This window comes from Stomoxys calcitrans, chromosome 2 (assembly GCF_963082655.1).
Source record: "Stomoxys calcitrans chromosome 2, idStoCalc2.1, whole genome shotgun sequence".
Taxonomy (NCBI): Eukaryota; Metazoa; Arthropoda; class Insecta; order Diptera; family Muscidae; genus Stomoxys; species Stomoxys calcitrans.
In genome coordinates, this window is record NC_081553.1 from 210,094,778 (window position 1) to 210,121,493 (window position 26,716).

The following is a 26,716-nucleotide window of genomic DNA, read 5'->3' on the forward strand; positions in this document are numbered from 1 at the left end:
TTGACCGTAGAAGTCTACTCCCACATCTCTATCTCAATGATTAAGAAAAAGAAGAAGACATAAATTCGCCACTCAATGTCATTATATATATATTTAATTCATTTAAAGGAGGCAGTATGATAAATGATAGAAAAAAATGAGAACAATAGATAAGCATAAAAATTGATAATTTTTGTTTTGGGTTTATTATCTAAGTGTGAGATGAATCTCTTAATTATACTTATTCAATATTATTATTTTTTTTTTTTTTTTTTTCTTCAAATTCCTTCTCTTTTCCTAATTTTCTCTTAGTACAAATTCTTACTCTTAATTAATGTAATTCCTTTTTTTTTTACATTCTTTCTTCAAACTTCTTTATGTAAACAAATCTCACTTAGATTCTCTTAGCCTAAAGTAATTACTCACCCACAATACAGCGCTATATTATGTGAGTTTAACCAAAAGAGATTTAAAAATCATATTACGTTGGCAATTTCTCTTTTTTTTCTCTATTAATTCATTTTTGTTTTTGTTCCTTTGTAAAATTTATACGCGAATTTGATGCATGCAAAAAAAAAAAATAAATAATTCAATAAACTAAAATTATATGTATATAAAGATAAGTAGGTATAAATGACATTTAATTTTTCTATATGTTTTTTTCTTTTGTAAATATGTACATGGGTTAATGATTTAAATTCTTGTTAAAATAAATTCGGATCAGCCCATCTAGGTACAGCCTTGATCATCTTACAACGGGGATGGAGCAATAGTTAGGCATTCTTTTCTGGTTTCACTTCTCGTCAGTTGGGAATACTTTAGCATAGGTGATAAATAGGTAGTCTAATGCATTTTTGTTTTTGCTTCAATCACTTCTTTCGTTATTCTTTTTTTTTTTTTTTTTTTTTTTTTAAGCTCTTTTTCTTACTTTATTTTTTTTTTTTTTGGGGTTACACATTCCGCTCAATTTAATTTAACAATAATTTCGTAACTGTTCTGTTTGATGTCGATAGCATTTGTTTATTAGGTGATGAAACAGGCCACAGTGCTGATTTCTTTTTCCTTTTTTTTTTTTTTTTTTTTTTTTGGAAATTTTATGTTTTAGAGGAGTTTACACAAACTATTGTCCACCTTTATCTGTTTTATTATTATTTCTTTTTCTGTTGTGATATTTTTCTTCTTTTTAAACATATGACTTTTTTTTTACGTCTATTTTATACATTAACAAATTAACATTAGCTTTAAAGGCCTCTTGAGGCTTCAATGTTCATCACATGCTTCCCAGTGCTTAAATATTGTTCTCAAACAGTTTTTTGCGTTTATTCCGTTTGAAATTTTTTTTCTTTTTTCTTATTCTTTAAAGAAGGTATATGCATTTTTTTTTTTTTTATATTTAATATATTAATAAGTTTATTTAATATATTTATAATATTTTCTTTTTAGTTAGGTTATGTAGGTCTTCGACTTTTTCTTGGCTTTCCTTCTTAGAGGTTCGATCAGATTTTCACACGTGTCTCAGTCCCACTTGTCATTCAAATCCCTCCTCAAAATCAAGTCACAGCAACCTCCACTCCTCAAAAATAAGTTCTTCTCTCACACTCTCACTAAAAGCTCAATCGATAACATTTCAGAATCTGGGTTGTATTTTATGGGACGTAAAGTGGGGCATCTATAATCCTAATGCACATATTTTCTATTACGACAACGCTACGTATCAAAAAAAAGTCTGAGTACCATTTCCTTTGAATGGTAGTTTTAGTACCCTCTCCTTTGCGAAAGGGTAGTTTTTATGCCCTCATCTTTAAGAAAGTGTAGTTTTAGCACCCTTTCCCAACACAAAGTGCAGTTTTAGTACTATTTCGTAACAGAGAGGGCAATTTTAGTACCCTTTCCTAACACAAAGAGCAGTTTTCGTACCATTTCCTAACAGAAAAGGCAATTTAAGTGCCATTTTTAAACAGCAAAGGTAGTTACAGTGGGTAGGTTGTTGGGAAAGAGTAGTTTTAGTACCATTCCCTTTGAAAAAAGATTAGTTTTAGTACCATTTTCTAACAGAAAGGGCATTTTTAGTACCATTTTCTAACAAAAAGGATAGTTTTAGCAACATTTCTTGACAAAAAGGGCAGTTTTAGTACCATTTTAAACAGCAAGGGTAGTTACAATAATCTTTTCTTTGAGACATGGTAGTTTTAGTACCCTTTCCTGCGGGATAGTATAGTTTTAGTTTTATTACCATTCCCTTTGGGAAAGGCTAGTTCCAGTACGCTTTTCATACACAAAAGGTACATTTTTCTTAACCGAAGTGTAGTTTTAGTAACCTTTTCTTAGACGGGGAATTTTCGATGCCATTTCGTAATTAAAGAGTAGCTTTGGCGCCCCTTTTTTAAACGAAGGATAGTTTTAGTACACTTTTCTTAAACAAAGGATAGTTTTAGTACCCTTTTCTTCAACAAAGGGTAGTTTTAATACCCCTTTCATAAGCAAAGGGTAATTTTACTACCCTTTTAGTAAACAAGGGGCAGTTTTACTACCGTTTTAGTAAACAAGGGGTAGTTTTACTACCCTTTTAGTAAACAAGGGGTAGTTTTAGAACACTATTCTTAAACAAAGAATAGTTTTAGTACCCTTCACCAAAACAAAGGGAAGATTAGTGCCCTTTCTCTTGAGAACGGGTGGTTTTTGTACCCATTTCTTAAACAAAAGGTAGTTTTAGTACCCTTTTCTTAAACATAGGATAGTTTTAGTACCCTTTTCTTAAACAAAGGGTAGTTTTAGTAGCCATTTCCTAAACAAAGGGTAGTTTGAATAGACTTTTCTTAAGCAAAGGGTAGTTTTAGTGCCCTTTTTCTTAAAAAAGAGGGGTAGTTTCAGTACACCTTTCCTAAACAAAAGGTAGTTTTAGTACCCTTTTCTTAACCAAAGGGTAGTTTAGGTACACTTTTCTTAACCAAAGGGTAGTTTAAGTGCACTTTTCTTAAACAAAGGATAGTTTTAGTGCCCTTTTATTAAACAAATTGTAGTTTAAGTACCGTTTCCCTTAGCAAATGCTAGTTTAAACACCCTCTCCATTGGGAAAATATAATTTAAGTACCCTTTTCCTTGAGAAAGGGAAATCATAGTACCCTTTCCCTTAGCAAAGGCTAGTTTTAGTACCCTTTCCCTTGGGAAAATGTAATTTTAGTACCCTTTTAGTAGTTTTAGTATCCTTACCCATGGGAAAGGTATGTTTCATTACCCTTTCCCTTTGGAAAGGTTAGCTTTATTCCCCTTTCCCTTGGAAAAGGATAGTTTTGTTGCCCTTTCCCTTGAGAGAGTGTCGTTTTATTACCCTTTTCCTTGAGAAAGGCTTGTTTTATTACCTCTTCCCTTGGGAAAGGGTAGTTTTAGTACCCTTTCCCTTGAGAAAAGGTAGTTTTAGTACCCTTTACCTTGAGAAAGGGTAGTTTTATTGTCCTTTCCCTTGAGAAAGTGTAGTTTTAGTACACTTTCCCTTGAGTAGTACACTTTCCCTTGGAAAGTGTAGTTTTACTTCTCTTTCCTTTGGTAAAGGGTAGTTTTAGTACCCTTAACCTTGGAAAAGGGTAGCTTGAATACCCTCTCCCTTGGGAAAGTGTAGTTTTAGTACCATTTCCCCCGATAAAGGGTAGTTTTAGTACCCTTTACCTTGAGAAAGGTTAGTTTTAGTACCCTTTTCCTTGGGAAAGGGTAGTTTTAGTACCCTTTCTCTTGAAAAGGTTAGTTTTAGTACCCTTTCCCTTGAAAAAGGGTAGTTTTAGTACCCATTCCCTTTAGAAAGGGTAGTTTGAGTACCCTTTACCTTTGAGAAAAGGTAGTTTTCCCAAGGGAAAGGGTAGTTTTATTACCTTTTCCCTTGGAATAGGTTAATTTTATTACGATTTTTCTTGAGAAATGGTAGATAAAGTACCCTTGCCCTTTAGAAAGGGTAGTTTTAGTTTCCTCTTCCTTGAGAAAGGGTAGTTTTAGTACCATATCCCTTGAGAAAGTGTAGTTTTAGTACCATTTCCCTCGAGAAAGGATAGTTTTTGTACACTTTCCCTTGAAAAAGGGTAGTTTTAGTACCCTTTCCCATGAGAAAAGGTAGTTTTAGTACCATACCCCTTGAGAAAGGGTAGTTTTAGTACCCTTAACCTTGGAAAAGGGTAGCTTGAATACCCTCTCCCTTGGGAAAGGGTAGTTTTAGTACCATTTCCCCCAATAAAGGGTAGTTTTAGTGCCCTTTACCTTGAGAAAGGTTAGTTTTAGTACCCTTTTCCTTGGGAAAGGGTAGTTTTAGTACCCTTTCTCTTGAAAGAGGTTAGTTTTAGTACCCTTTCCCTTGAAAAAGGGTAATTTTAGTACCCATTCCCTTTAGAAAGGTAGTTTGAGTACCCTTTACCTTTGAGAAAAGGTAGTTTTCCCAAGGGAAAGGGTAGTTTTATTACCTTTTCCCTTGGGAAAGGTTAGTTTTATTACGCTTTTCCTTGAGAAATGGTAGATAAAGTACCCTTGCCCTTTAGAAAGGGTAGTTTTAGTTTCCTCTTCCTTGAGAAAGGGTAGTTTTAGTACCATATTCCTTGAGAAAGTGTAGTTTTAGTACCATTTCCCTCGAGAAAGGATAGTTTTTGTACACTTTCCCTTGAAAAAGGGTAGTTTTAGTACCCTTTCCCATGAGAAAAGGTAGTTTTAGTACCATACCCCTTGAGAAAGGGTAGTTTTAGTACCCTTCACCTTGAGAAAGGTTAGTTTTGGTACCCTTTCCCTTGAGAGAGGGTAGTTTTAGTACCCTTTCCTTTGAGAAAGGGTTGTTTTATTACCTTTTCTTTTGAGAAAGTGTAGTTTAAGTACCCTTTCCCTTTAGAAGGGATTGTTTTAGCCCATCTTCCCATGAGAAACGATAGTTTAAGTACCCCTTCACTTGAAAAAGTGTTGTTTATGACCCTTTCTCTTGAGAAGAGATTGTTTTAGCACGTCTTGCCATGAGAAAGGGTAGTTTTAATACCCTTTTCCTAAAAAAGCGTAGTATTAGTACCCTCTCCCTAGAGAAAAGGTAGTTTTAGTACTATACCCCTTGAGAAAGGGTAATTTTAGTACACTTTCTCTTGACCAATTGCAGATTTAGTACCATTTCACCTGAGGAAGGGAACTTTTGGTACTCTCCCTCTTGAGAAAGTTTAGTTTTAGTACCATATTCCATGAGAAAAATTAGTTTTAATACCGAAAGGGTACTAAAACTACCCTTTCCCGAGGAAAATGGAGAGGGTAGTTTTAGTACCCTTTCGCTTGAGAAAGTGTATTTTTAGTACCTCATTCCTTGGGAAAAGTTAGTTTAAATACCCTTTCCCTTGAAACGCGTAGTTTTAATACCATTTCCTTCGAAACTGCGTAGTTTTAGCTCCCTTTTTCTTGATAAAAAGTTGGTTTTAGAACATTTTGCCTTGAAACAGCGTAGTTTTATTTGTTATTTTTTGGTTTAATTTTGTCTTCGTACCCTTTGCCTTGGTAAAGCTTTAGTACCCTTTTTCTTGGGAAATGTGTAGTTTAAATGCCCTTTCTCGTGGGAAAGGGTAGTTTTAATACCTTCTTCTTGAGAAATGGTAGTTTTAATTTTTAGTTTTTAGTTTTAGTATTCTTTCCTTGAGAAAGTGTAATTTTAGTACCTTTTCCCTTGAGAAAGTGTAATTTTAGTACCCTTGCCCTTTAAAGAAGGTACTTTTAGTACACTCGTCTCGGAGAAAGTGTATTATTAGTACCCTTTCCCAAGAGACAGTGTGGCTTTAGTACCTTTTTCCCTTGAGAAGAGTAGTTTAAGTACCCATTCCTATTAGAGCTGCCAACTTTACTAAATTCCTACAAAACATGTTTAAAAAAAAGCAAAGTCATCATAAAAAAACTGTTATGGCAACATTTATCGGTGAAGGGCAAGGGCAAGGTAACATTATTCGATGTTATGAAAAACAAAATCTAGTGTCATTTGCCCGCAGAATAAAATAGTAAAATAAATAAATAATTGCAACTTTTTGTTGTTGTTTTTGACAGCAAAAAAATCATACATATAGCCAAGTGGTTGGAATAATCATTCACACTCGATTGGGATTATTAATCTTATCATTTATTGTACGTTATCGAGGTGATTAGATCGTACGTTTTTTTTTTGCCCACATTTCATATAACCTAGAAAAAAATACGGTGTGATTAAACTATTAGTGGCTAAATGCTGGTTCCCAAACCTTTAGACAATGCAGATAAAAATGTCTGTTATTTGAATTGTGAGCAAATCTATGGGCTAATTGAAGCTCATCTTCTAATGGCGCCACTAGAGGTGCTGAAATCTTTAGACTTAACTTCTGACAATAAACAAGGAGTGACTAAATTAGACAAGACTCAGATAAGCCGTATATCTGAATGTGTTTAGAAGTTAATGCATTCCTTCAGAAGTGATATGGACTGTCCACTTCGGATATCACTTTGACTATACATTGTGATACCACAGTAGCGTCAGATCGGGCCACTGGTGGGAATCGAACCCACGACCTCCGCATTGGTAATCCGAGCACAACACAATCTCGGCTACAGGGGCGAGTTTTCGGCATGTTACTTTCTAAAAATCTCCATTTAAGGTTCATAACGATAACATTTATAACGGTTTTTTTAAGAATCTAGTGTTGAAAAATATATTCGTAAAAAAAAAAAAGACTAATTTTAAATTCATTAAAATGCCAACTAAGAGAATCACTTTTACGGCTAAAATGACCATTGGTGTGCTCTTTAATGTACCGCACAACATCGCTATCAAAAATTAAATGTATTGAGTTAATAAGGTCACCAACACACATAGAAAGCCTGACGCTGACCATTGACCAAAGGAGAACCCCATCCTTTAACCAAACCAAAGGAAAAAACACATGTCAAAACGTCATTTTGTTGGAAGGAAAACTGTTGAGAAGTGTATGCTATGAAAGAATTAAAAAATGTAAGTGAAACACCAAACGTGGTAAAGACAACCTATGCGCCTACATACACAAACATATGGGGGAGGGGGAAGCAGGTTACAAACATCATATCTACATTTGTATGTGTTGATACATATGAACTCGTGTTCGTATAGTAGTGGGGGTGAAAATGGGGTTTACATGACATTTTTTGCACACATGCACAAAATGTTTGATTTAAAAAAGGTACGTTGGGCTATAAAGAAAAACCCTTAGGGCATTGATGTGAGCATAAACAAAAGTGTTATACATTTTTCATAACTTTAGAGAAGTGATATAAATCCTGTAGTGACCAACTGCACATAAAATGAAGGTAAAGTCATAACTAAACATTGATCTAGAGAACAATGACTTTAGCTCTTAGAACTTATTTTTGGGATTTAGTACTCCATGTTTTCCGTAATGCTAAATCTGGTGACACATTATTAAAATTTGCTGGTGCTTTATCTCTTTAATACAACATGACGTTTCTTTCGAAATTTTGTTGAAAATAAGAACAAACAAGTAAAACCGCCCCAAGTTCGGCCGGGCCGAATCTTATATACCCTCCACCATAGATCGAATTTGCCAAGCTCTTTTACCGATATCTCTTTGTAGACAAGCAAAGGATAATGGATAAGTCTTGCTACGATATTTCAGCTATACCAAGTTATGAACCGATTGGAACACTGCTTGATTTGGATGTTGGTGACCAAAGTGGAATTCATGTCAGTCAAATCGGATAAGAATTGCTTCCTCTAGGGGCTCAAGAAGCATTATAGGGAGATCTGTATATATGGGATCTATATCAGGATTAAACCGATTTGTGCCATACATCGCGCAGTTGTTGATGGTCAAACCAAAACACTTCGTGCAGAATTTCAGCTAAATCGGATAAGAATTGCGCCCTCTAGAAGCTCCAGAAGTCAAGATCCGAGATCGGTTTATAAAGGAGTTATATTAGGTTATGAGCTGATTTGGACCATACTAGGCAGATTTATCAAATGTCGAAATAAAACATTTGGTGCAAAATTTCAGAAAAATCGGATAAGAATTGAGTCCTGTACAAGCTCAAGATTTCAAGAGCCGATATCGATTTATAGGGGAGCTATATCAGGCTATGTACCGATTTGAACCAAACTTTGGTGGAGTTGTTAGAAGATAGAACAAAAAACCTCATGCAAAATTTCAGCCAAATGGGTTAATAATTACGACCTCTAGAGGCTCAAGAAGTCAAGATCCAAGATCGGTTTATATAAGAGCTATATCAGGTTATGAGCAGATTTAAAACATACTTGGCACAATTGTTGATGGTCAAACGAAAACACTTCATGCTAATCGAATAAGAATTGCGCCCTCTAGAGGATCAAGAATTCAAGATCCGAGATAGGTTCATATAGGAGCTATATCGGATTATGAACTGATTTAAAGCATACTTGGCCGAGTTGTTGTTAGAAGTTAGAACAAAACACTTGGTGCAAAATTTCAGCCAAATCGGATAAGAATTGCGCGCTCTAGAGGCTCAGGAAGTCAAGATCCGAGAGCGGTTTATATTGTAACTAAATCAGGTATTTAGACCATACTTGGCATAGATGTTAATGGTCAAACCAAAATACACCGTGCAAAATTTCAGCCAAATGGGATAAGAATTGCGCCCTCTAGAGACTCTTGAAATCAAGAACCGAGATCGGTTTATATGGGAGCTATATCAAGTTATGAACCGATTCGAAGCATACTTGACAGAGTTGTTGGAAGTCAAAGGAAAAAATTCTCTGCAAAATTTCAGCCAACTCGAATAAGAATAGCGCCCTCTAGAGGCTCAAGAAGTCAAGATGCCAGATCAGTTTATATGGGAGCCATATCAGGTTGTGGACCGATTTGGACCATACTTGGCAGAATTGTTAAAAGTTAGAATAAAAAAACCTCATGCAAAGTTTCAAACAAATCGAATAAGAATTGCATCCTCTAGAGGCTCAAAAAGTCAAGATACGATATCGGTTTATATGGGAGCTATATCAGGTTATGGACCGATTTGGGCCATACCTGGCGCAGTTGTTGATGGTCAAACCAAAACACTCCATGCAAAATTTCAACCAAATCGAATAAGAATTGCGCCATCTTGAGGCTTCCGAAGTCAAGATTCGAGATCGGATTATATGGGAGCTATATCAGGATATGAGCCGATTTGGGCCATACTTCGCCCAGTTGTTGGTGGTCAAATCAAAACACTTCGTACAAAATTTCAGTCAAATCGGATTAAAATTGCGCCCTCTAGAGGCTCTAAAATCAAAATTCGAGATCGATTTATGGGGGAGCTACATCAGGTTATCGGCCGATTTAGACCATACTTGGGGCAGTTTTTGATTGTCAAAACAAAACACTGCATGCAAAATTTCCGCCAAATTGGATAATAATTGCGACCTCTAGCGGCTCAAGAATTCAAGATCCGACATCGGATTATTGGAGTGACGAAATTAGTATACCCCATCCTATGATGCAGGGTATGAAAAAATTAAGTTTTCATTTTTAATACAAATTTTATCAGTACTAACTTTTGGGCATTTGGAGCATTTCTTTCGACCAATCGACACGAGCATTTTTTGAGCGATTGACAAATTGTGTGGGATCCAACGGGAACAATTTTTTTTTGACTGTGAAATGTTCGTGCTATATTGAATGTATGCTGGTCCTACTAATACCTAAGGTTGTCTCAATCTCACGAAAGGTCACATGACGATTTTGCAACATCAGTTAGCGCACAACATCAATGGTTTTTGGAACAACAACTGGACGACCTTCACGAAATTAGTCTTGAAGTGAAATATGACCTCATTTGAATTCACCATACCATCCATAAAGACTGGTCCTTGATGGAGCTTCATCGCCAAAAATTTAATTAAGTTCATCGATGCACTGTTTTTGAGTTAATCTACCTCCAAAGTTGTAAAAAATAATCGCACGAAAAAGTTCACGACTTAATTCCATTGTATGAGCGAGATGAATCCTTTATGTTACTGTAAACGACACAAATAGCGCTCGTATGTCAAAACGTTCCGACACCTATAAGCTTGACATTTAGTACCAAATTTAGAATTTTTCTTTTATTTCTATCCTCTTTGTGTTCTGACAACGAAAAAGAGTCCTCAGGCTTTCGCATTCAATTTATGGATAGTTTCGCTGCTAATCAATTTAATACCAGGTGTTAAAGCCGGTGTTATATTTACTTTTCGCAGCAATTTTACGTTACTTACAGTACTGTACTGTACTTGTAGTACGGATTGCAGTTCAGTTCCATATGCCGGCACAATAAATTACAGAAAAAGTTTCGTTCTTTAAACGAACAATCCATAAATTATTCTCTTTTTAAAAAATAAGATTCCATCAGCGAAAAGCAAACGTAGTACCAGCTTAACAAAGCAAATAATGCAAAAGAAGCTGTTAAGCTTTGTTGCGTTACGCTACGTTGGTATAACTGAATATTATGTTCTTTGCTTGAGAACCATAATATTACCCATATCAAGTTACCCCCCCCCCCAAAAGACAATACAGCCACACTTAAGAATGTTTCATAAATAATGCCCAAATTCTTTATCGTTGTACACAACTAAATTTGCAATACGATTAAAAACCCCATAGCGACAAATAATAAAAAAAGAAAAGGGTTTTTGTTTTCACAAAAAAAAGGAATAAAGAAATGGCAAAAAAAAAGGTTAAAGGCAAATGTCACTGAGCATCGACAATTACCAATTTGTACATTTGAGAAATACACTCTCTCATCTCATATATACATGTATAGAGAGTGCAATTAAAATGTTGTTGTGTATGTGTGTGGGGGCATGTCATGTTCATAACCAAGAAAAGAAATATTTTCTTTGCCGCTTTTCTTGCGACTGCAAGAATTTTGTCTAAAAACAAAAGCTTTGTCGTTGCTGTCGTTTGTCAATGATGATGATGATGACGTAGATAACTTAACGTCTATAATGATGTGGCATGTAAAGAAAACGTTGACATTTTAATAGTAAAAATTGCTGTAATTGAAATATGGAGGACTTCCGAGCGCTTCCAATAACCCTTTGGGCATGTTGGGCATAGATAAAAGAAGACGATAAAAAAAGCCCCATAGAGCAAGGAGGGGTGCTATATATTTCAAATCGATGCATATGGCCTTAAACGATTACCAATTACATGTTTACCACCTGTCATTGTGAACAATACAAAAAAAAACACGAAAAGGTCTAGGTTAAAATTGTACAGTGGTTAAAAAATGTTATTGAATAAGAATATTTTTTCGGAAAAGCTAAGTAAAATATTAAATTGGTTTTACATAGATATTTTATATTCATAAAAAATTTTGTCAAATTGTTTATTTGGATTGAAAGTACCTATGTATGTATGTAAATAATAGCTGAAACCATTCAACAGCACATGGCGAATCGGCTCATATGTTGCTTTATCCTCCCCAATTGGGAATTTGCAAATTGCTTATAACCTTTTAACTTGTTTTATTGTGACATTTGTTATATTGGGTCTGTTTGTGTACTTTTGCAGCAAAAAATTGCAGTAGAGTAAGAACTGAATTTACTCTCTTTTGCTTTTTATTTGAATTAAACAAATTTCTGCTGGTAAAAGAACCTCCAGTAGAAATTTGCAAGCTCTCAATTACCAGACACTCAAAATTGTGCTCTCTCTCACGCACTCTCCCGCCCTTTTCTGCTGGCAAATGATGGCGAAGCAATTAAAACGGTGCAATCCGCCATCTTGCCATCAAGCCGATCGTCGTTTTGTAAACACACACAAAGAAATTTTTGTGCGTGTGTGTATACGTGTGCCTACATGAGCAGAGAATATGCGAGAAAGAAGATAACAACAAAGAGAATGCAAACAAATATCTGACATCTTATTACCGTTACACCTGGCCGACTGTTAACAGCTGTTCGCATGAGACTACCTTTTTAAATCCGCCTTGCTGGCAAATAAGTACACCAACTACTTCCAGTGCAAATTTGCACAAATTTTTGAGTACATACATAGGTATTATCTGGGCCGCAGTACTCTACCTTCTATGGTGCTGCTTACACTGATGGTGCATTACTAAATTTTATTTTTTATTTCTAATTTACCTCATTAACAGTTAATACATTGTGACGTAATTGTCCACACCATACCGCAAATAAATTATTTATATTGCGATTCATAAATATAGTCAATTATATTACTAAACACTATGACCGCTATAATCTACAATAAAATATTCAAAATCTTTTTTTTCCTATTGGAGGATGATAATTTTTGTTTATATGGTAATATTTGCTTACAGATAAATTCACATTTCCTTTACGCCCAAAGATAAAAGAATGGTGGTTGAACATTTCGCTGAGGGTGCAGTGTAAGGTTTACTTTACATTTTTTTGCTTATTGTTTATAAAAGTCCCATAAATGGCAAATAATATGTATTTATATTTTTATGAATACTCCAACGATGATTACCTTTTTATATTGTTACAATCGAAAGCAAATAAAAAGATCGAATAGGAACACGAAATTAGAATTCTATATGACAATAAAACAAATGAAATTTGCTATGGATATTATAGCCCTTGTAAATCTTTTCGGGGATAAGGAAATCGTAACATCAGAAAGTATTACACGCTTTATGTCTAACCATCGAGCGGTTATTCTACAATATATTATGACTCAACATTAAAATGAATTCAGATTTATTGCTCATTTATATATTCGTAAATCGATATTGTAACACAACCATTGGCATCACTGATTATTGTCACTGAACTTCAAAAGAACCTAACGGTTTTAAGCTGTCTGGTTATATATAGTTAGTGATACCAACGTAACGTAGTGTTTTATGGTAGTGTCAAAGTTTTCTAGTTGTTGTAGCAGTGTGTTGTGCACTGAGGTTTGTTTTAGGCTTTCACACGAACAACTGTCAAACTCCACATAAAAAAACGTGTAAGCTAAAAACATGTTTAATAATAAAAAGTCTTTTTTAAACTTATGGCTTAAAGGCAAAAACAATTACAAATTTTGTCCATGAACATTCCATTAAGAAACAGGGTAAACTTCTCTTTAAAACAATTAATCCTAGTGTAATATGAATGTAAGATTGATTAAGACGGCAAAAAAAATGTCATGTAACTATGTTAAAAAAAATTATATTTTGTCAAAGTGTTTTGCAACAATTCCGAAATCTGTACAGAATACTCTGCTTGAGGCGGCAGCCCTTGCCGATGAAGGACTCCATCGTGTCAATCCGGCAAGTTCAACAGGTTACCATGGAATTTTCGGCTAGAAATATGCCTATAGTGCCGACATCAAAAAATAGCCAATGGAATCAATCCCATGGCAGCCGGTTGTACGCACCGGATTGACCCGAGAACATTTTGTTCAGTTCACGCTGGACGTGCTTATCTCTGCGCCACGGTGGCGTCCGTATAATGCCAGAAAATGCATGGTACTTGCAATTAGTTGCCGAAAGAGTATTATGCTCGTGGTGATTGAACAACTAATGCAGCCTGCACAGTTGTCACGAATATGCTACTTTAGGATCTCACGCGTAGCGGAACTGGAGTTTACTTTCTAAAAGAAACATTCCGTGCAGTATAAACCCACCAGGCCTGCGTTTGAGGTTATTGTGCCCTACATGGAATGTATGAAAGGATCCATGGAATGTATGCATAGATCCCTTCGCTGGTGAAAACGCTGCACAGCGTTAAATTCTGCAGGTTGAAGTTACAATCCCGACGTAGGTCATCTGTCGGATCATAATCGCTTGATACTTGAAGATATTAATTGATCTTGTTGTTGTTGTTTCAGACACAAACCGCTGATAGTCCGCGTCTACAGTTGTAGCTTCTTCGAGCAACTATTATGAAGCATTCTACTATTCGACGCGCCCGGTAGCTCTCATGATAACGATGAACACCAAATAGATCGGAGCTCAAAATTCCAACCTACATATGTGCTTGTCACAGTTATACCGTGCCGAAATTGCTCATCACGACCTATGAAATTCTCTCCTAGGTAACCAAAAGAGAATACCTTTGCATAGCAGTTAAATGGCTCTACGTTTTGCAGACTGCATAAGGGCAACCCCCGACAAACGACGTATCATCGTCCCAATCCTAGTAAACTTAGAATAACGAAACAGAATCTAGAAATCAATAGGCCGCTCAACGAATATCACTATCCCCAAACGATGGCTCTCCAGGGAGCTTTAATTTTATCTACATATCTTGTATACATTAAAAAATTTTTCTACAAAAAATATAAAAATGTTCTTTAAAAACAGATATTTCGACGAGTCTTCCGGAACCAATTTATTTTATCAACTGTGTACATTCAAATCTAGCAATGCTAATAAAAATTGCCACTAACAAATCATTAGAACATAAATGTGTTAGAATGCTTACTAAACATAAGTATGTAGGCTCTAATTTCTGTTATATATCAATTCAAATTAAAGAAAAATTTATTTAATTGACATTATATCACCAATGGAAAGTACACAAAAAAACGTCATTCATAGTTACTTAACACACTTGCTGCGGAGGAAGAATAAAAGTTACATTGGCATTACTGTCAATGTCACGCAATTGCCTGAAACACATGTTCAGCTTTTATCGCCAAAAATGAGTAATACAAGGGGAAATAGCAGTTAGATAAAATTCACACATGCAAAGAGAGCGGAAGACCAAGAGAGAGAGAGACAATGTCCAAAAGAGAGCTGCAACTGCCGAGAAAATCGATTTATCACAAAAAAAACGAATACAAATTTAGCGGTAATTCGCAAAAAATGAATAAAAAATGTGTAAAAACGTCAAAGGGACGAAAAAGGAATCTACCAACAACAAAGAAACAAAAAACCAATTATAGACATTTTTTAAAGACACAATATTATGCAAGCGAAAGGATATGTACAAACAAGACGCCAAAAAGAAGTGTCTCACGAAGCTGCTAAACTATTGTGGTGTACATTTGTGTGTGTATTGTTAAACATAAACAAAAACAATAGATTTTTTTTGTGATAGTTGCTATTTTTATTGTTGTTGGAAAAAAAAACACTTTTCATATAATCCCCCACCATTTGTATGCAAAACGAGCATGTTTTCGTTTCATATTTTCAGCGTTTAAGTGTATACTTACAATTCCTTAATCAGCATTTTGGCTTAATTTGTTGTACTCTTGCTGCACAGTTTGTTGGCTTTTATTCGATTCTGTTGTTGTTGCCTGCCGAGCCGCTTTGTATCCAAGCACTATACTTTGCTTTTTTCGCAAAGAGAATTTCGTTTGAAGAATAATTTTTTTTGCTGTTTTTCTTGTATATGAAACTGTAAGGAATTCACTGATTTAGCACTTTTGTTGTTTTTTTTTTATTTGTAGACTTCAATTTGACACTGATATCAGGACCAACATCAATTCACTTTCTGTTTTTGTTGTTTCTTATGATTGCGTATTCGTTGTTGTGTTGTTGTTTTTCGGTTAGATGAGCGTAATATGTATGTAAGGTTGAATCGTTGGGGGTATATGTGTGGGGTAGAAGGAGATAAAACAATATAAAAAGGGGGAAATATATTGAGGAAGAGAGAACCGTTGTCGTCGTAACGGGGAGAGAGAGAGAAGGTCGACGTTTAGCTCTGAGCTGGCAAATGAAAGTAAATTTTTTTTAATGAGCAAAAACGAAAATTTTAATACTGGCTTGTAATACAAAGGACACTTGAAATTATATTTCTTATGCTGTTTTTTTTTACACATTAAAACACAAAATTTCCTACAACACCGCCATAAAATATATTAATTTTTTTTTCAAAAAAAGTGATAAATACAAAAGGCAAATTATATATCAATTAGATTTTTATGTTCTATCTCTTCTCCAATAAGAAAAGTCTTCAAAAATATACACAGTAGGCGTGTTTTCCATTTCGCAAAGCTAATCAATGGCAAAAATGTGTTATTGCTTCTTTTATAACTATCACTTTATTGCAAAACAGGTTGATTGATCGAAAATTGATAATTTTAAAGGTAACACTTTAGCATTGTCAAGGAGAATGGTATAATCGAAGGTTGCCGCTCAAAAATAGCTAGATTTGCGAGAGAGCACTTTTTTTGCCATATAAAAAAAACACTGCCAATATTTCATCGTTGGTCGTGGTGCTTTGATGACGTCCTCCTCTTTTTTCCAAACCAACAACAGCAGAAATGATTGTACAAATTTTTTCCGATTACTGCTGCTGTTTTCGCATTTAGTAAGTCTTTCACAAAACTTTTTTTCGTACCGTCCAATGGCAAGTAGTTAATGAATAATGTTTTAATTAATTGAACTGGTATCGAAACACTTTTTTACAACACTTTGATAATTGTCTGTCTTTATTAATTTGCGAGATGTTTCACGAATGAAGCCGCCGCTCGAAAAAAGATCCATCCAACAATGTCATCCAATAAGAAAAATTGACAAATGGCAGTATCGATGACGATTGGCAGCAGTTAAAAAACGATAAGTGGAAAAGAAGATTAATCGATGAACTGTATAAAAAGTAATAGCGTCTTGCCACGGACAAAATTTTGTTCACGTTTTAACGACACACTCTTACTATTTTTCAAACCAACCAATGTTCGTACAAAATTTTCCGCAATTATTACTTTTGCCTTAAATTTTGGAGGTGGATACTTTCTATGACTTCTAACAACCATGACAAGTACGGTCCATATCGGTTGATAACATGATGTTGCTCACATATATACTGAAAAAGTCATTCAAAAAACCTGACAAATGCGATCCATGGTGGAGGGTATATAAGATTCGGTCCGGCCGAACTTAGCACGCTTTGAAAATATCTGGAACTGATTTTAAAAAACCGACGCAATAACTTTTTCGGCACTAGCACTAAAACGGCATAGAGTTGCCAAAGCAAAATAAAAAAGTCGCATTTTAGTTTAGCTATAGTAAGTTTTTGAATACGAAATGCTATAATGGGTTAATTGAACAATAATCGTTTAGTAACTATTGTTCACTTTAATGCGAATACGGCTGTTAAAATAAAACATAGCTAATTGCAATTTTATTTTATCTGGATTTAAGCTGAGTATTCTGTTCAGGTTTTCAGACGAAATGCTGTCAAACTCCATATAAAAAAAGTCGGCGAAACGCTAGAGGAAAGTAGTAAAGAGGAAGTGCAGATAAAAAACGTCTTTGGGTATGAAAATAAAAACAACACATAACTGTCAAATTCCTCTCGAGGAACAATTAAAGATTTTCGCAACTATTCCGAAAACAGAATAGAATACCAACCCTTCACTAAAACCAAAATCATATCCAATCCGTTTACACTGCGTTTTTGGTAATTTAAGTGGCATACGCAAGCGTGCATGTGTATACATGAATGTGCACATCACACACATCCATGCACATTTCTTGAAAAAAGGTGCATTTTTTGGTGCTTTTATCGATTGTATAGCCATGAAATCTGTTTTATTTGGAATTTAAAATTAAATCCAGCATTAAACGGATTTGTCTCAAGTGAACAGCTGTTTACAGCCGGCAGGGTTTGACGGTATTAAGATGTCAGATTTTAGTTTGCATTCTCTTTGTTGTTATCTTCATTCTCGCATATTCTGCCTATATACGCATTCATATGCACACAAATTTGTTTACTTGGGTTGGCAAAACGCCGATCTGCTTGATGACAAAATGGCGGATTGCACCATTAGGTTTGTGGTTGGCATACAAATAAGACCACCTTTAATTGTTTCGCTATGCAACACGCTTTTCCTTTAAAAATTCGTAAATAAAAAATTCGTACTAACCTTTACGAATTATAGCAAAACTCCTTTGCAGTTCTTTAGGTGCCAATACCCCATAAACGATATGACGCCGTAGACATTAGCGGCGGCATAGATTTACAGTTCGTTTATTTTTTTGTGTTTTGTATTTACCGGGTCACTGTATCGACTCAATATTACAATATTAACGGTAGCACTAGTATTTTAACAATAGATTCTGGTTTTTAGTTTGTTAGACTAGCATACTCTTCTTTACTACACAAACAATTTTTGGAAAATGTTTAAGGTACTCAGATGCTCGGCCAAATTAGGTAAGTAGAATTGTTGAAAATATTGAGGCCAAAGTCCATCCACTCTCATGCACATATTACATCTGAATCTGTGGGTTAGTTAAGAGATTTGTGTATACAGAATTACAAATATATGCTGGAACAATCATATCTCTAAAAGCAGAGAAGCTCCTCACTTGTTGCTATGTGCAGGATTTGCAGGGATTTTGGCCTTCAAGTATATAGCAAACGTCATAGTTTTAATTTTTAATGTGTTAAAGGTTCCAAATTAAGTTGGCCAGTGCAACATCTATGTAGCCGAAATATAGCTTGCCTAGCTGCTTTGCCCGAAACCCATCAAATGTTACAAAAGACATGCCGTGACTTTGCCAATGCAGAATTGGTGCCCAATGCTGCCAAATTTGATAGGGAACATTTGTATCCGGGAGAACAGATTAAAAAAATGGGTGAATTGGGATTGATGGCTGTATCTGTACCAGAGGAATTGGGTAAGTTGTCCCAATATTTAGAAAAATACACATAATTTATACTCATTTCATACTTCAGGTGGAACCGGGCTAGATTATTTAGCCTATGCCATAGCTATGGAGGAAATCTCTCGTGGTTGTGCTTCTGCCGGCGTTATAATGTCTGTCAATAATTCCTTATACCTGGGGCCTATACTTGGCTTTGGCAATGATAAACAAAAAAGCGAATATATAACGCCCTATACAACTGGCGATATGGTTGGCTGTTTTGCCCTTTCCGAGCCTGGTAATGGATCAGATGCCGGGGCCGCATCCACAAATGCTGTAGAGAAGGGTGATCATTATGTCTTAAATGGCACGAAGATGTGGATAACCAATGGATATGAGGCCAAAGCAGCTGTTGTATTTGCCACCACCGATAAGTCACTCAAACACAAAGGCATTTCCGCTTTTATTGTGCCCAAAGATACCCAAGGATTTTCCCTAGGCAAAAAGGAAGACAAATTGGGCATTAGAGGTTCCTCCACATGCCAATTGATCTTTGAAGATTGCATCATACCCAAAGAAAATATTTTGGGAAAACCAGGTTATGGCTTCAAAATTGCCATGAAAACATTGGATTCCGGCCGCATTGGTATAGCAGGTCAGGCCTTGGGCATAGCTCAAGCCTCACTGGAACTGGCTGTTGATTATTCGCAAAAGAGAATGGCATTTGGTAAGCCCATATCCAAATTACAGGCTATACAGGAAAAAATTGCTGATATGGCAGTTAAATTGGAGTCGGCACGTCTACTGACATGGCGTGCAGCGTGGTTGAAGGATAACGACAAGCCTTATACAAAAGAGGCGGCAATGGCCAAATTAGCCGCTTCGGAAGCTGCCACCTGGTGCAGTCATCAATGCATTCAAGTTTTGGGTGGTATGGGCTACGTTAGTGATATGCCCGCCGAACGTTATTATCGAGATGCTCGCATTACTGAAATTTATGAAGGTACTTCAGAAATTCAACGCTTGGTAACAGCTGGTGCTGTATTGAAGGAATATGCTGCTTAAATACACGGCTCTAGAGTAGTTAATCATTTTGTGATTATTTTTTAGGACAAATGTTGCATTTTTTTATCATTTTATTTGTAAAAAAATATTTGAGTTTTTAATGTTATGACAAATTTTTCTTCGTGTGAAAGATTGCCATAAAGTCCTACATATCAAAACATAAGTCAATTATTATACTAGCTTATTGTTATAAAACATATATATTTTTATACAAAAAATTTTATACAATAGATTTAAGGATCAATCACTTTATTCCTAATTAAGTAAATCGAACTGATGTAACTTGAAAGGGTGTGGTCTTCCAAATTTTATTTTAATCAAAAAAGTGAGTCGTTCTATTTATAGCAAAGTTTAGCCAAGGACTTCTAAAATGTGGAGTGTTTTAACTAGCAAAACAAAAGAGAAAAATAAGCTAATGAAAAGAAATACTCTCCCACACGAACCCAGCTTCGCCATTGTGTGGGAAGCCACAACTAAAAGTTGCATAGATTTGGGTCTCTGTTGCACAAATAAAAACCATAGATAGACAGCATACACATCCTATGCCCGCGGACATAGGAAAAACGAATAGAAACACACGCACAGTGTAAACAACTTCATGTGGCTTCATTCGGCTGCCTCTATTTCAAAGCTATTTCATTCAGTTGATGTTTTATACAAATACAGTCTTGTCTTTGTTAATGTGCCCATCACTGACATAGACTACTTCGGAGGGAGAAATTACAAACTTCGATACCATCCGAACAGTGATAACACATTCAAGTATTCTGGATCCGGTATGATATGGAGAATGTTTTTCCAAAGAATAAGAATTTATGCATGGGCAGTGGCAGTTAAGTCTGAAACTGCAGAGAAAGAGCTATACAACATGTAGATTACGAGTTGTGGGGGTGCGGATATTAATCCGCCCATGCCACTATGGACATATACCTAAGCCAGTGATCGGTTTGTTGTGCGCTCTAAATGCAGGGTGCGCCAGAGAAACTTATTTATTTGAAAAAACTCCCGAGAGTGGGCGCATATGGAGGGGAAGTCTCCAAATTTGTTTCTCTCTTCAGTCAGTTGTCATCATGCTTTGGTCCAGGTAGCAGTGGGCCTCCATCGTCGAGAACTTCTTTTCCAACGGTCTGTCAGTTGTTACTACGCAACGTACGTTCCTCGCTCGCTTTGAAATTTTTCCTCACAGACTCGTTCTTGGCCGTAATTCGATTCTGTTGTGGGTTTACTCATTTCGGCAGTGTGGAAGTATCGCTAAACCCAAAAATAGAATTCAACGGACCATCAGAACCCTGGAAAATATCGAAAGAGTGAGGCAGTCAGTTATGCGTTCTATCAGGCGTTCGGTTTGCAAACACGCATCTGCTATGGTAATTTCAGACACTACTGTTCATTAAAACTTAAATTTCAAGTTGCATTATCTGAATAAAATGAAATTTCATCCCTATAAATTGACTGTTCTGCACGTATTAACAACATAAGAGGCACGCCAAAAGCCCAGCCGCGATTAAAGACCACAAAGCTAGAATTCGTGCAAGGCGGATTTAAAAATAACCTGATATAGCTCCCGTATAAACCGATCTCCCGATTTGAATTCTTGAGCCCATTAAAACGCAATTTTTGTCCGATTTGGATGAAATGTTGTACATGGTCCAACAACTGTGCCAAGTACGGTTCAAATCGGTCAAGAACATGATATAGCCCCCATATAAACCAATCTCCCGATTTGACTTCTTAAGTCCTTACAAGCCGCGATTTTTTTCCGATTTGGCTGAAATTTTGCGTATAGTGTACCGTTATGACTCTCAACAACTGCGCCAAGTATGGTCCAATTCGGTCTATAACTAGATATAGCTGCCATATTTTAGCAGAATCCATAGTTTTTCATTATTAACGGCATACCTTCCTCTTTATTATGAAAAAAATATCAGATATATATTCAAAAAAAATTATTTTTCTTTGAATATGTACCAAAAAACGCCTATTGTTGCAAAATCCTTAATAAGGCTGGTACTATGTTCGCTTTTCGCGAAACTTTTTTCGTGATTACTTATTTTAGTTAACAGATTTTGACTCAAAAAACTTGCCGATTTCATTAAGTAGGGCATTTCCTCATAAAAGGATATCATTTCATAAAAGTATTTTGTTATCATTGGGATTTTTGAAGTGTTTGAAAAAAATAACCGTGAAAAACATATGTTTTCATCTCTAAAAAACAACCATAGTACCATCCAATATAGAGAAAACTCTATTTTATTCTCTTAACTATAAAATCTCACCATATATGTAAAATAACAGTAAATAATTAGGGTAACCCAAAAATTTGCTCTCTCTCTTCAGCGTTTCAAATGCTTGAGTGCGCGCAAGTTAAGGGTGGGTAGTACTATATTCGCTTTTAGCAAAACGAAAACACTAAAACTGTCTGAACAACGACCAAAACAAAGAGCATAAGCGTACCAGTGAATTGAGCATGGAATCTAGTTAGTGAAAAGAAAATTTTAATTTTGGCCACCACTGTTTTAAATCAACTTTGTTTCGATCTCTTGTATATTTCCGCAAGTAGTTTTGTGCCGATCGATTAGGTGTAAACATGTCACGAATTTTGCGGTCTTCAATAAAACAACTGGGTGAGATAAAAAAAGGTGGCGGTATTTACGAATTTCAAAAGAAAACAAACAAAACTTAGAAAAAAATATATATATCTAAAAAATAAATACCAAACTTCCGAAAGTGCCAGAGCCCCGTACAAAGTGTTTTTTCCCTGACGTTTATTGGGTCAAGATAAAAAGCACGATATCCATTTCCAAAAATAAAGTGCAAATATGTGTATGCAAATCTAATCATTGGAATGTTTAGATTAGATTTTAATTAGAATTTGAAGACAAGGAAAATCAAAAGTGCATTAAACTTCACAATTAATAAGAAAACAAGACATTCTTCAAGCTGTGTAAACAGATACAATTTAATCTCACATTCAAAAGGAATGTATTGAAACAAAAACAAATACTCACAAAGGAGAAAAGAGCGCAAATCAATTTTGAGATTCTCAAAATTCACACATACCTATGTATTATTGTATTTTACAGAAATGCGTATGCATATTAGGGTGACACTTTTATGAATCCCCTGGCAGTTGATTGTATGTACCGCATTGACCATTGTACAATTATAGAAGGTAGCGTCACTTGCCCAACAACAACAAAATCAACGATACAACCAGTGTTGCCACTCAAGAAATTATTTCCTAACAAAATTTAAGAAAAATCCGACTAAAACCTACCAAATGTTCCACAAGCCAAAAATGGGGTATATGTTTTTATACCCAGCACCGAGACTTGGTCATTTTGCCATTCCATTTGAAACACATCAAAGTATAAATTTTTAACGCTACAAAATATTAGATCGTCGTTATTCATATTGAATCTAGACATGTCCGTCTAGCACCCTTTATGCCGATCTCTCGATAAGAAATCTTAAGTTCATAAAGTCGTAATATTGCCCCGATTTCAACGAACAACTAAGGCGTATTTAAAAAGATGGTCTCACGCGAACAGCTGTTAGCAGCTGGCCAGCTTTAACGGTATTGAGATGACAGGCTTTGTTTGCATTCTCTTTGTTGTTATCTCGCATATTCCCTGCTCATGTGCGCACACGTATACACACACGCACACAAATTTCTCTATGTGTGTTGGCAAAATGTCGATCAGCTTGATGGCGGCCTACGTCGGCAGTGCGATGTTTTTTTTAATTAACTCAACAGCTTAACGTTTGTTTGTTGTCAGTTGGCAATGCGATTCAAAATTCTCTTTCTTCGTAATCTTTACATCGAAATCGATTAAAATATATTCAACTACCCATATACTAAAAGATCCACCCTAATGTGGCTATATGGAAATGTGTTTTTTTTTTTGGTTGTTTTTAAATACATGTCACTCATGTGAACCCGCCACTTGCAAAAAAATGACTTAATGTCTCTCTAAATATAGGCAAACGATATATATTTTGCGTTTTTTTTAATAATGTGAAATTGACAAAGTCCAACTGGCATCAGCTTGTTTCGGCAGTTTTTTTTGTTAATTATGCTCATAAAAAATTTTGCCTATTCAAAGGAGATTTTGGAAAACATTTTTCTTGTTTTGTTAATCTGAAGCAACTGATAAGAAATTTGGTTTAAAACAATTTGCCAGTTTTATGGTATTTGTTTATATTTATAATGCAATATTATTGGTAACTCTTTGGAAGTGGAATTTGTAAAAGAGATGACATATAAGATCTGTTCGCGTACTTCTTCAGGAAAAATTTGGAGGAGAGTATAGACTCTATTGCCATTTATGTTATGCTTCAAATTTCAGTTGGCGATAAAACCTCCAGTAGAAATTTGCAAGCTCTCTCATGGTACATCTAAGAGGTAGGGTCATTAGCACAACAACAAAAACCCACCCCCAACAAAACTACCTTGAGTCGCAAATGCCGTAAATTGAAAATGTTGCTTATGTGCGGAACATGACATAACTACCAGGTAGTGTACCGTAAACATCTGAGTACAATTTTTTCTCGCGTGCACCATCTGAGTGCACTATCTGCCAAAATCAGTGATTACTGCAACTCTGATTTTGAGTATGTTACTAGTTCGCGCCATTTTTCGTTGTTTGTGTGTGTTATGGTTCTTAACTATAATACACACACATAACCAAAACTCGTCGACAGATAGTGCAATTTGCGAGAAAGAATTGTACTCAGCTATTTACGTCACACTACCTAGTAATTATGTCATGCACGCATCTGACAGAATAAGTTAACCGACACTCAACTTTGAACGACACTCAATGATTACAATATGTTTATTGTTCAACAATTGTTTTGCAGTCCGTTAATTAGAGAAATTCTTTTATTAAAATCATATTAAACCACATCATAGGCAAATACCATTAAAATTAACTTTAGAAATGACATAAATAAGCTGATTTTTAGAAATTCGTTCGCAGCAAAACGCGCATGGTATGTAACTCAGCCACAAGGACGCACAAGGCGGATTTAAAAAGATGGTCTCACGCGAACAGCTGTTAGCAGCCGGCCAGCTTTGACGGTATTAAGATGACAGATTTTTGTTTGAATTTTCTTTGTTCTTTCTCGCATATTCTTTGCTCATGTACGCACTAGTATATACACACGCACACAAATTTTTTTATGTGTGTTGGCAAAACGTCGATCGGCTTGATGGCAAGATGGCGGATTGCACCTTATGATTTGTGGTTGTTGTACAAATGAGACCACCTTTAATTGTTTCGCCATGGTAGCCGCATTCGATTGTTCAAGTACGCATAACTGTTGCGTGTGGTATGTTACTCCAGCTTTACTTATGGTAACGAGTTTTTCGGAACAAAATTTAGAATTATAATCAATAGGAACTTAATACAGCTTTGACTTTTTGAATAATGAATGCATCTATTAATTTTCCAATACTTGTTTTCATGATTTCCCAAAAAAAAAGGACTTCAACTCCAAAGATCTCATAACCAGTTGCATACCACCAGGAATATCGCTTGCATATCTGCACTGCCGGAGACTCATCAAATGCTACAGAAAACATGCCGCGACTTCTCCAACACTGAACTGGTACCTAATGCTGGAAAATTCGACCGAGAAAAATTGTATCCAGACGAACAGATAAAAAAGATGGGTGAATTAGGTGTAATGGCCATAGCAATTCCAGAGGAATATGGTATATATATGCTCACATATAGAAACGAAATCACGTGCTGATATATATATCTTTTTAGGTGGTCCTGGACTAGACTATATGGCATATGCCATTGCTATGGAAGAAATTTGCCGCGGTTCTGCATCTGCTGGTCTTATAATGGCCGTTAATAACCTCTATCTTGGCGCCATTCTTGCATTCGGAAATGAGCAACAAAAGAAGGAATTTATTCTCCCTTATACCACGGGAGAGAATATAGCATGCTTTGCCTTGTCGGAACCAGCAAATGGATCTGATGCTGGTGCTGCCTCAACGACTGCCGTTAAGAAAGGTGACCATTTCATTTTGAACGGCACTAAATGTTGGATTACGAATGGCTATCAGGCTAAGATTGGTCTTGTCTTTGCCACAACCGATAAGTCGCTTAAGCACAAAGGTATAACAGCCTTTATTGTACCCATGGATACCGAGGGAATATCGTTGGGAAAGAAAGAAGACAAACTGGGTATGCGTGGTTCAACAACATGCCAGGTTATTTTTGAAGATTGCCTCGTGCCTAAGCAAAATGTATTGGGGCAACCTGGCTATGGTTTCAAAATTGCGATGAAATCATTGGATGGCGGGCGCATTGGAGTGGCGGGTCAAGCTTTAGGCATCGCCCAAGCTTCGTTAGAATTGGCCGTTGATTATTCTCAGAAACGAATGGCATTTGGAAAGCCTATCTCAAAGTTACAGGCTATACAACAAAAAATTGCAGATATGGCAATAAAAATTGAATCGGCACGTTTACTGGCTTGGCGGGCCGCCTGGCTAAAGGACAACCATCATCCGTTTACAAAAGAAGCATCTATGGCCAAATTAGCTGCCTCGGAAGCAGCTACCTGGTGTAGTCATCAATGCATACAAATATTGGGCGGTATGGGCTATGTGAGTGATATGCCCGCTGAACGCTATTACCGAGATGCAAGGGTTACAGAAATTTACGAAGGCACTTCGGAGATCCAACGTTTAGTCATATCTTCAGCAATACTCAAAGAATATGTGGTTTAAATGGGTTTAACATTAAGAGGGACAGTTTGTTTTAGAAGCCTAAGGACTAATATCTGGTCAGACCAGCAATATTCCTTGATACGCAACTGATATATCAATCGAATGCATTTGCCTTTGAATATAAATATTTTTAAATTTCTTGTTAAGTAGACATACACACTTTTTTACGATAAATATAAATGGGAAATCACCAAATGATTTAAAATATGGAGAAACCCCCTTTATTTCTTTATCACTGATATACAAGGTGGATTAATAAAGATGATCTCACGCTAACAACTGAACACATCCGACTAATTTGACGGTATTAAGATGTCAGTTCTGTGTTTACATTTACAGCAAACCACCCCATTTTTTCTACGTTCTTTTTGTGTTTGTCTTTCTCTCATTTTACTTGCACACGAATAAACACAAAGG

At 35.8% G+C, this 26,716-nt stretch overlaps 3 protein-coding genes across 8 annotated transcripts in view; 2 read left to right on the forward strand and 1 right to left on the reverse strand.

Annotated features, from left to right (window-relative positions):
• LOC106084712 (phosphatidylinositol transfer protein beta isoform) overlaps nt 1-16,407 on the reverse strand; it is an 86,302-nt gene extending 69,895 nt beyond the window's left edge. For 2 of the 4 annotated variants that reach the window (XM_059361781.1, XM_059361780.1), the window contains exons 1-2: nt 16,238-16,407; nt 15,108-15,403 (exon numbers count right to left, since the gene is read on the reverse strand). In XM_059361781.1, coding sequence (XP_059217764.1) covers nt 15,108-15,124 — 17 coding nt within the window. In that variant the 5' untranslated portion in view covers nt 15,125-15,403; nt 16,238-16,407. Of the gene's footprint in view, nt 1-15,107; nt 15,604-16,237 lie in introns of all 4 variants that reach the window. The other 2 variants (XM_059361782.1, XM_059361783.1) reach the window with 2 other exon arrangements.
• A 1,429-nt stretch (nt 16,408-17,836) lies between these two features.
• Nucleotides 17,837-19,749, forward strand: LOC106087214 (short-chain specific acyl-CoA dehydrogenase, mitochondrial). The gene is made up of 3 exons (XM_013252187.2): nt 17,837-18,052; nt 18,292-18,519; nt 18,578-19,749. The coding sequence occupies exons 1-3, from the start codon at nt 18,019-18,021 to the stop codon at nt 19,549-19,551; spliced, it is 1,236 nt and encodes a 411-aa protein (XP_013107641.1). The 5' UTR covers nt 17,837-18,018; the 3' UTR covers nt 19,552-19,749.
• A 2,232-nt stretch (nt 19,750-21,981) lies between these two features.
• LOC106087212 (short-chain specific acyl-CoA dehydrogenase, mitochondrial) lies at nt 21,982-26,583 on the forward strand. Of its 3 annotated transcripts, none has more exons than XM_013252184.2 (3): nt 21,982-22,190; nt 25,040-25,270; nt 25,329-26,583. In XM_013252184.2, the coding sequence occupies exons 1-3, from the start codon at nt 22,139-22,141 to the stop codon at nt 26,297-26,299; spliced, it is 1,254 nt and encodes a 417-aa protein (XP_013107638.1). In that variant the 5' UTR covers nt 21,982-22,138; the 3' UTR covers nt 26,300-26,583. The 3 variants fall into 3 exon arrangements, with proteins under 3 accessions (XP_013107638.1, XP_013107639.1, XP_013107640.1); XM_013252185.2 differs by having other exon boundaries at nt 21,987-22,175; XM_013252186.2 differs by lacking the exon at nt 21,982-22,190 and adding an exon at nt 24,423-24,546.
• The last annotated feature ends 133 nt before the right edge of the window (nt 26,584-26,716 follow it).

Coding starts and splice junctions, on each gene's coding strand:
- LOC106087214 (XM_013252187.2), top strand. CDS start 18,019: ATGTTTAAGGTACTCAGATGCTCGGCCAAATTAG. Junction 18,053..18,291: donor CAGATGCTCGGCCAAATTAG/GTAAGTAGAATT, acceptor AATGTGTTAAAG/GTTCCAAATTAAGTTGGCCA. Junction 18,520..18,577: donor ATCTGTACCAGAGGAATTGG/GTAAGTTGTCCC, acceptor TTCATACTTCAG/GTGGAACCGGGCTAGATTAT.
- LOC106087212 (XM_013252184.2), top strand. CDS start 22,139: ATGTCACGAATTTTGCGGTCTTCAATAAAACAACTGGGTGAGATAAAA. Junction 22,191..25,039: donor ACTGGGTGAGATAAAAAAAG/GTGGCGGTATTT, acceptor CCAAAAAAAAAG/GACTTCAACTCCAAAGATCT. Junction 25,271..25,328: donor AGCAATTCCAGAGGAATATG/GTATATATATGC, acceptor ATATCTTTTTAG/GTGGTCCTGGACTAGACTAT.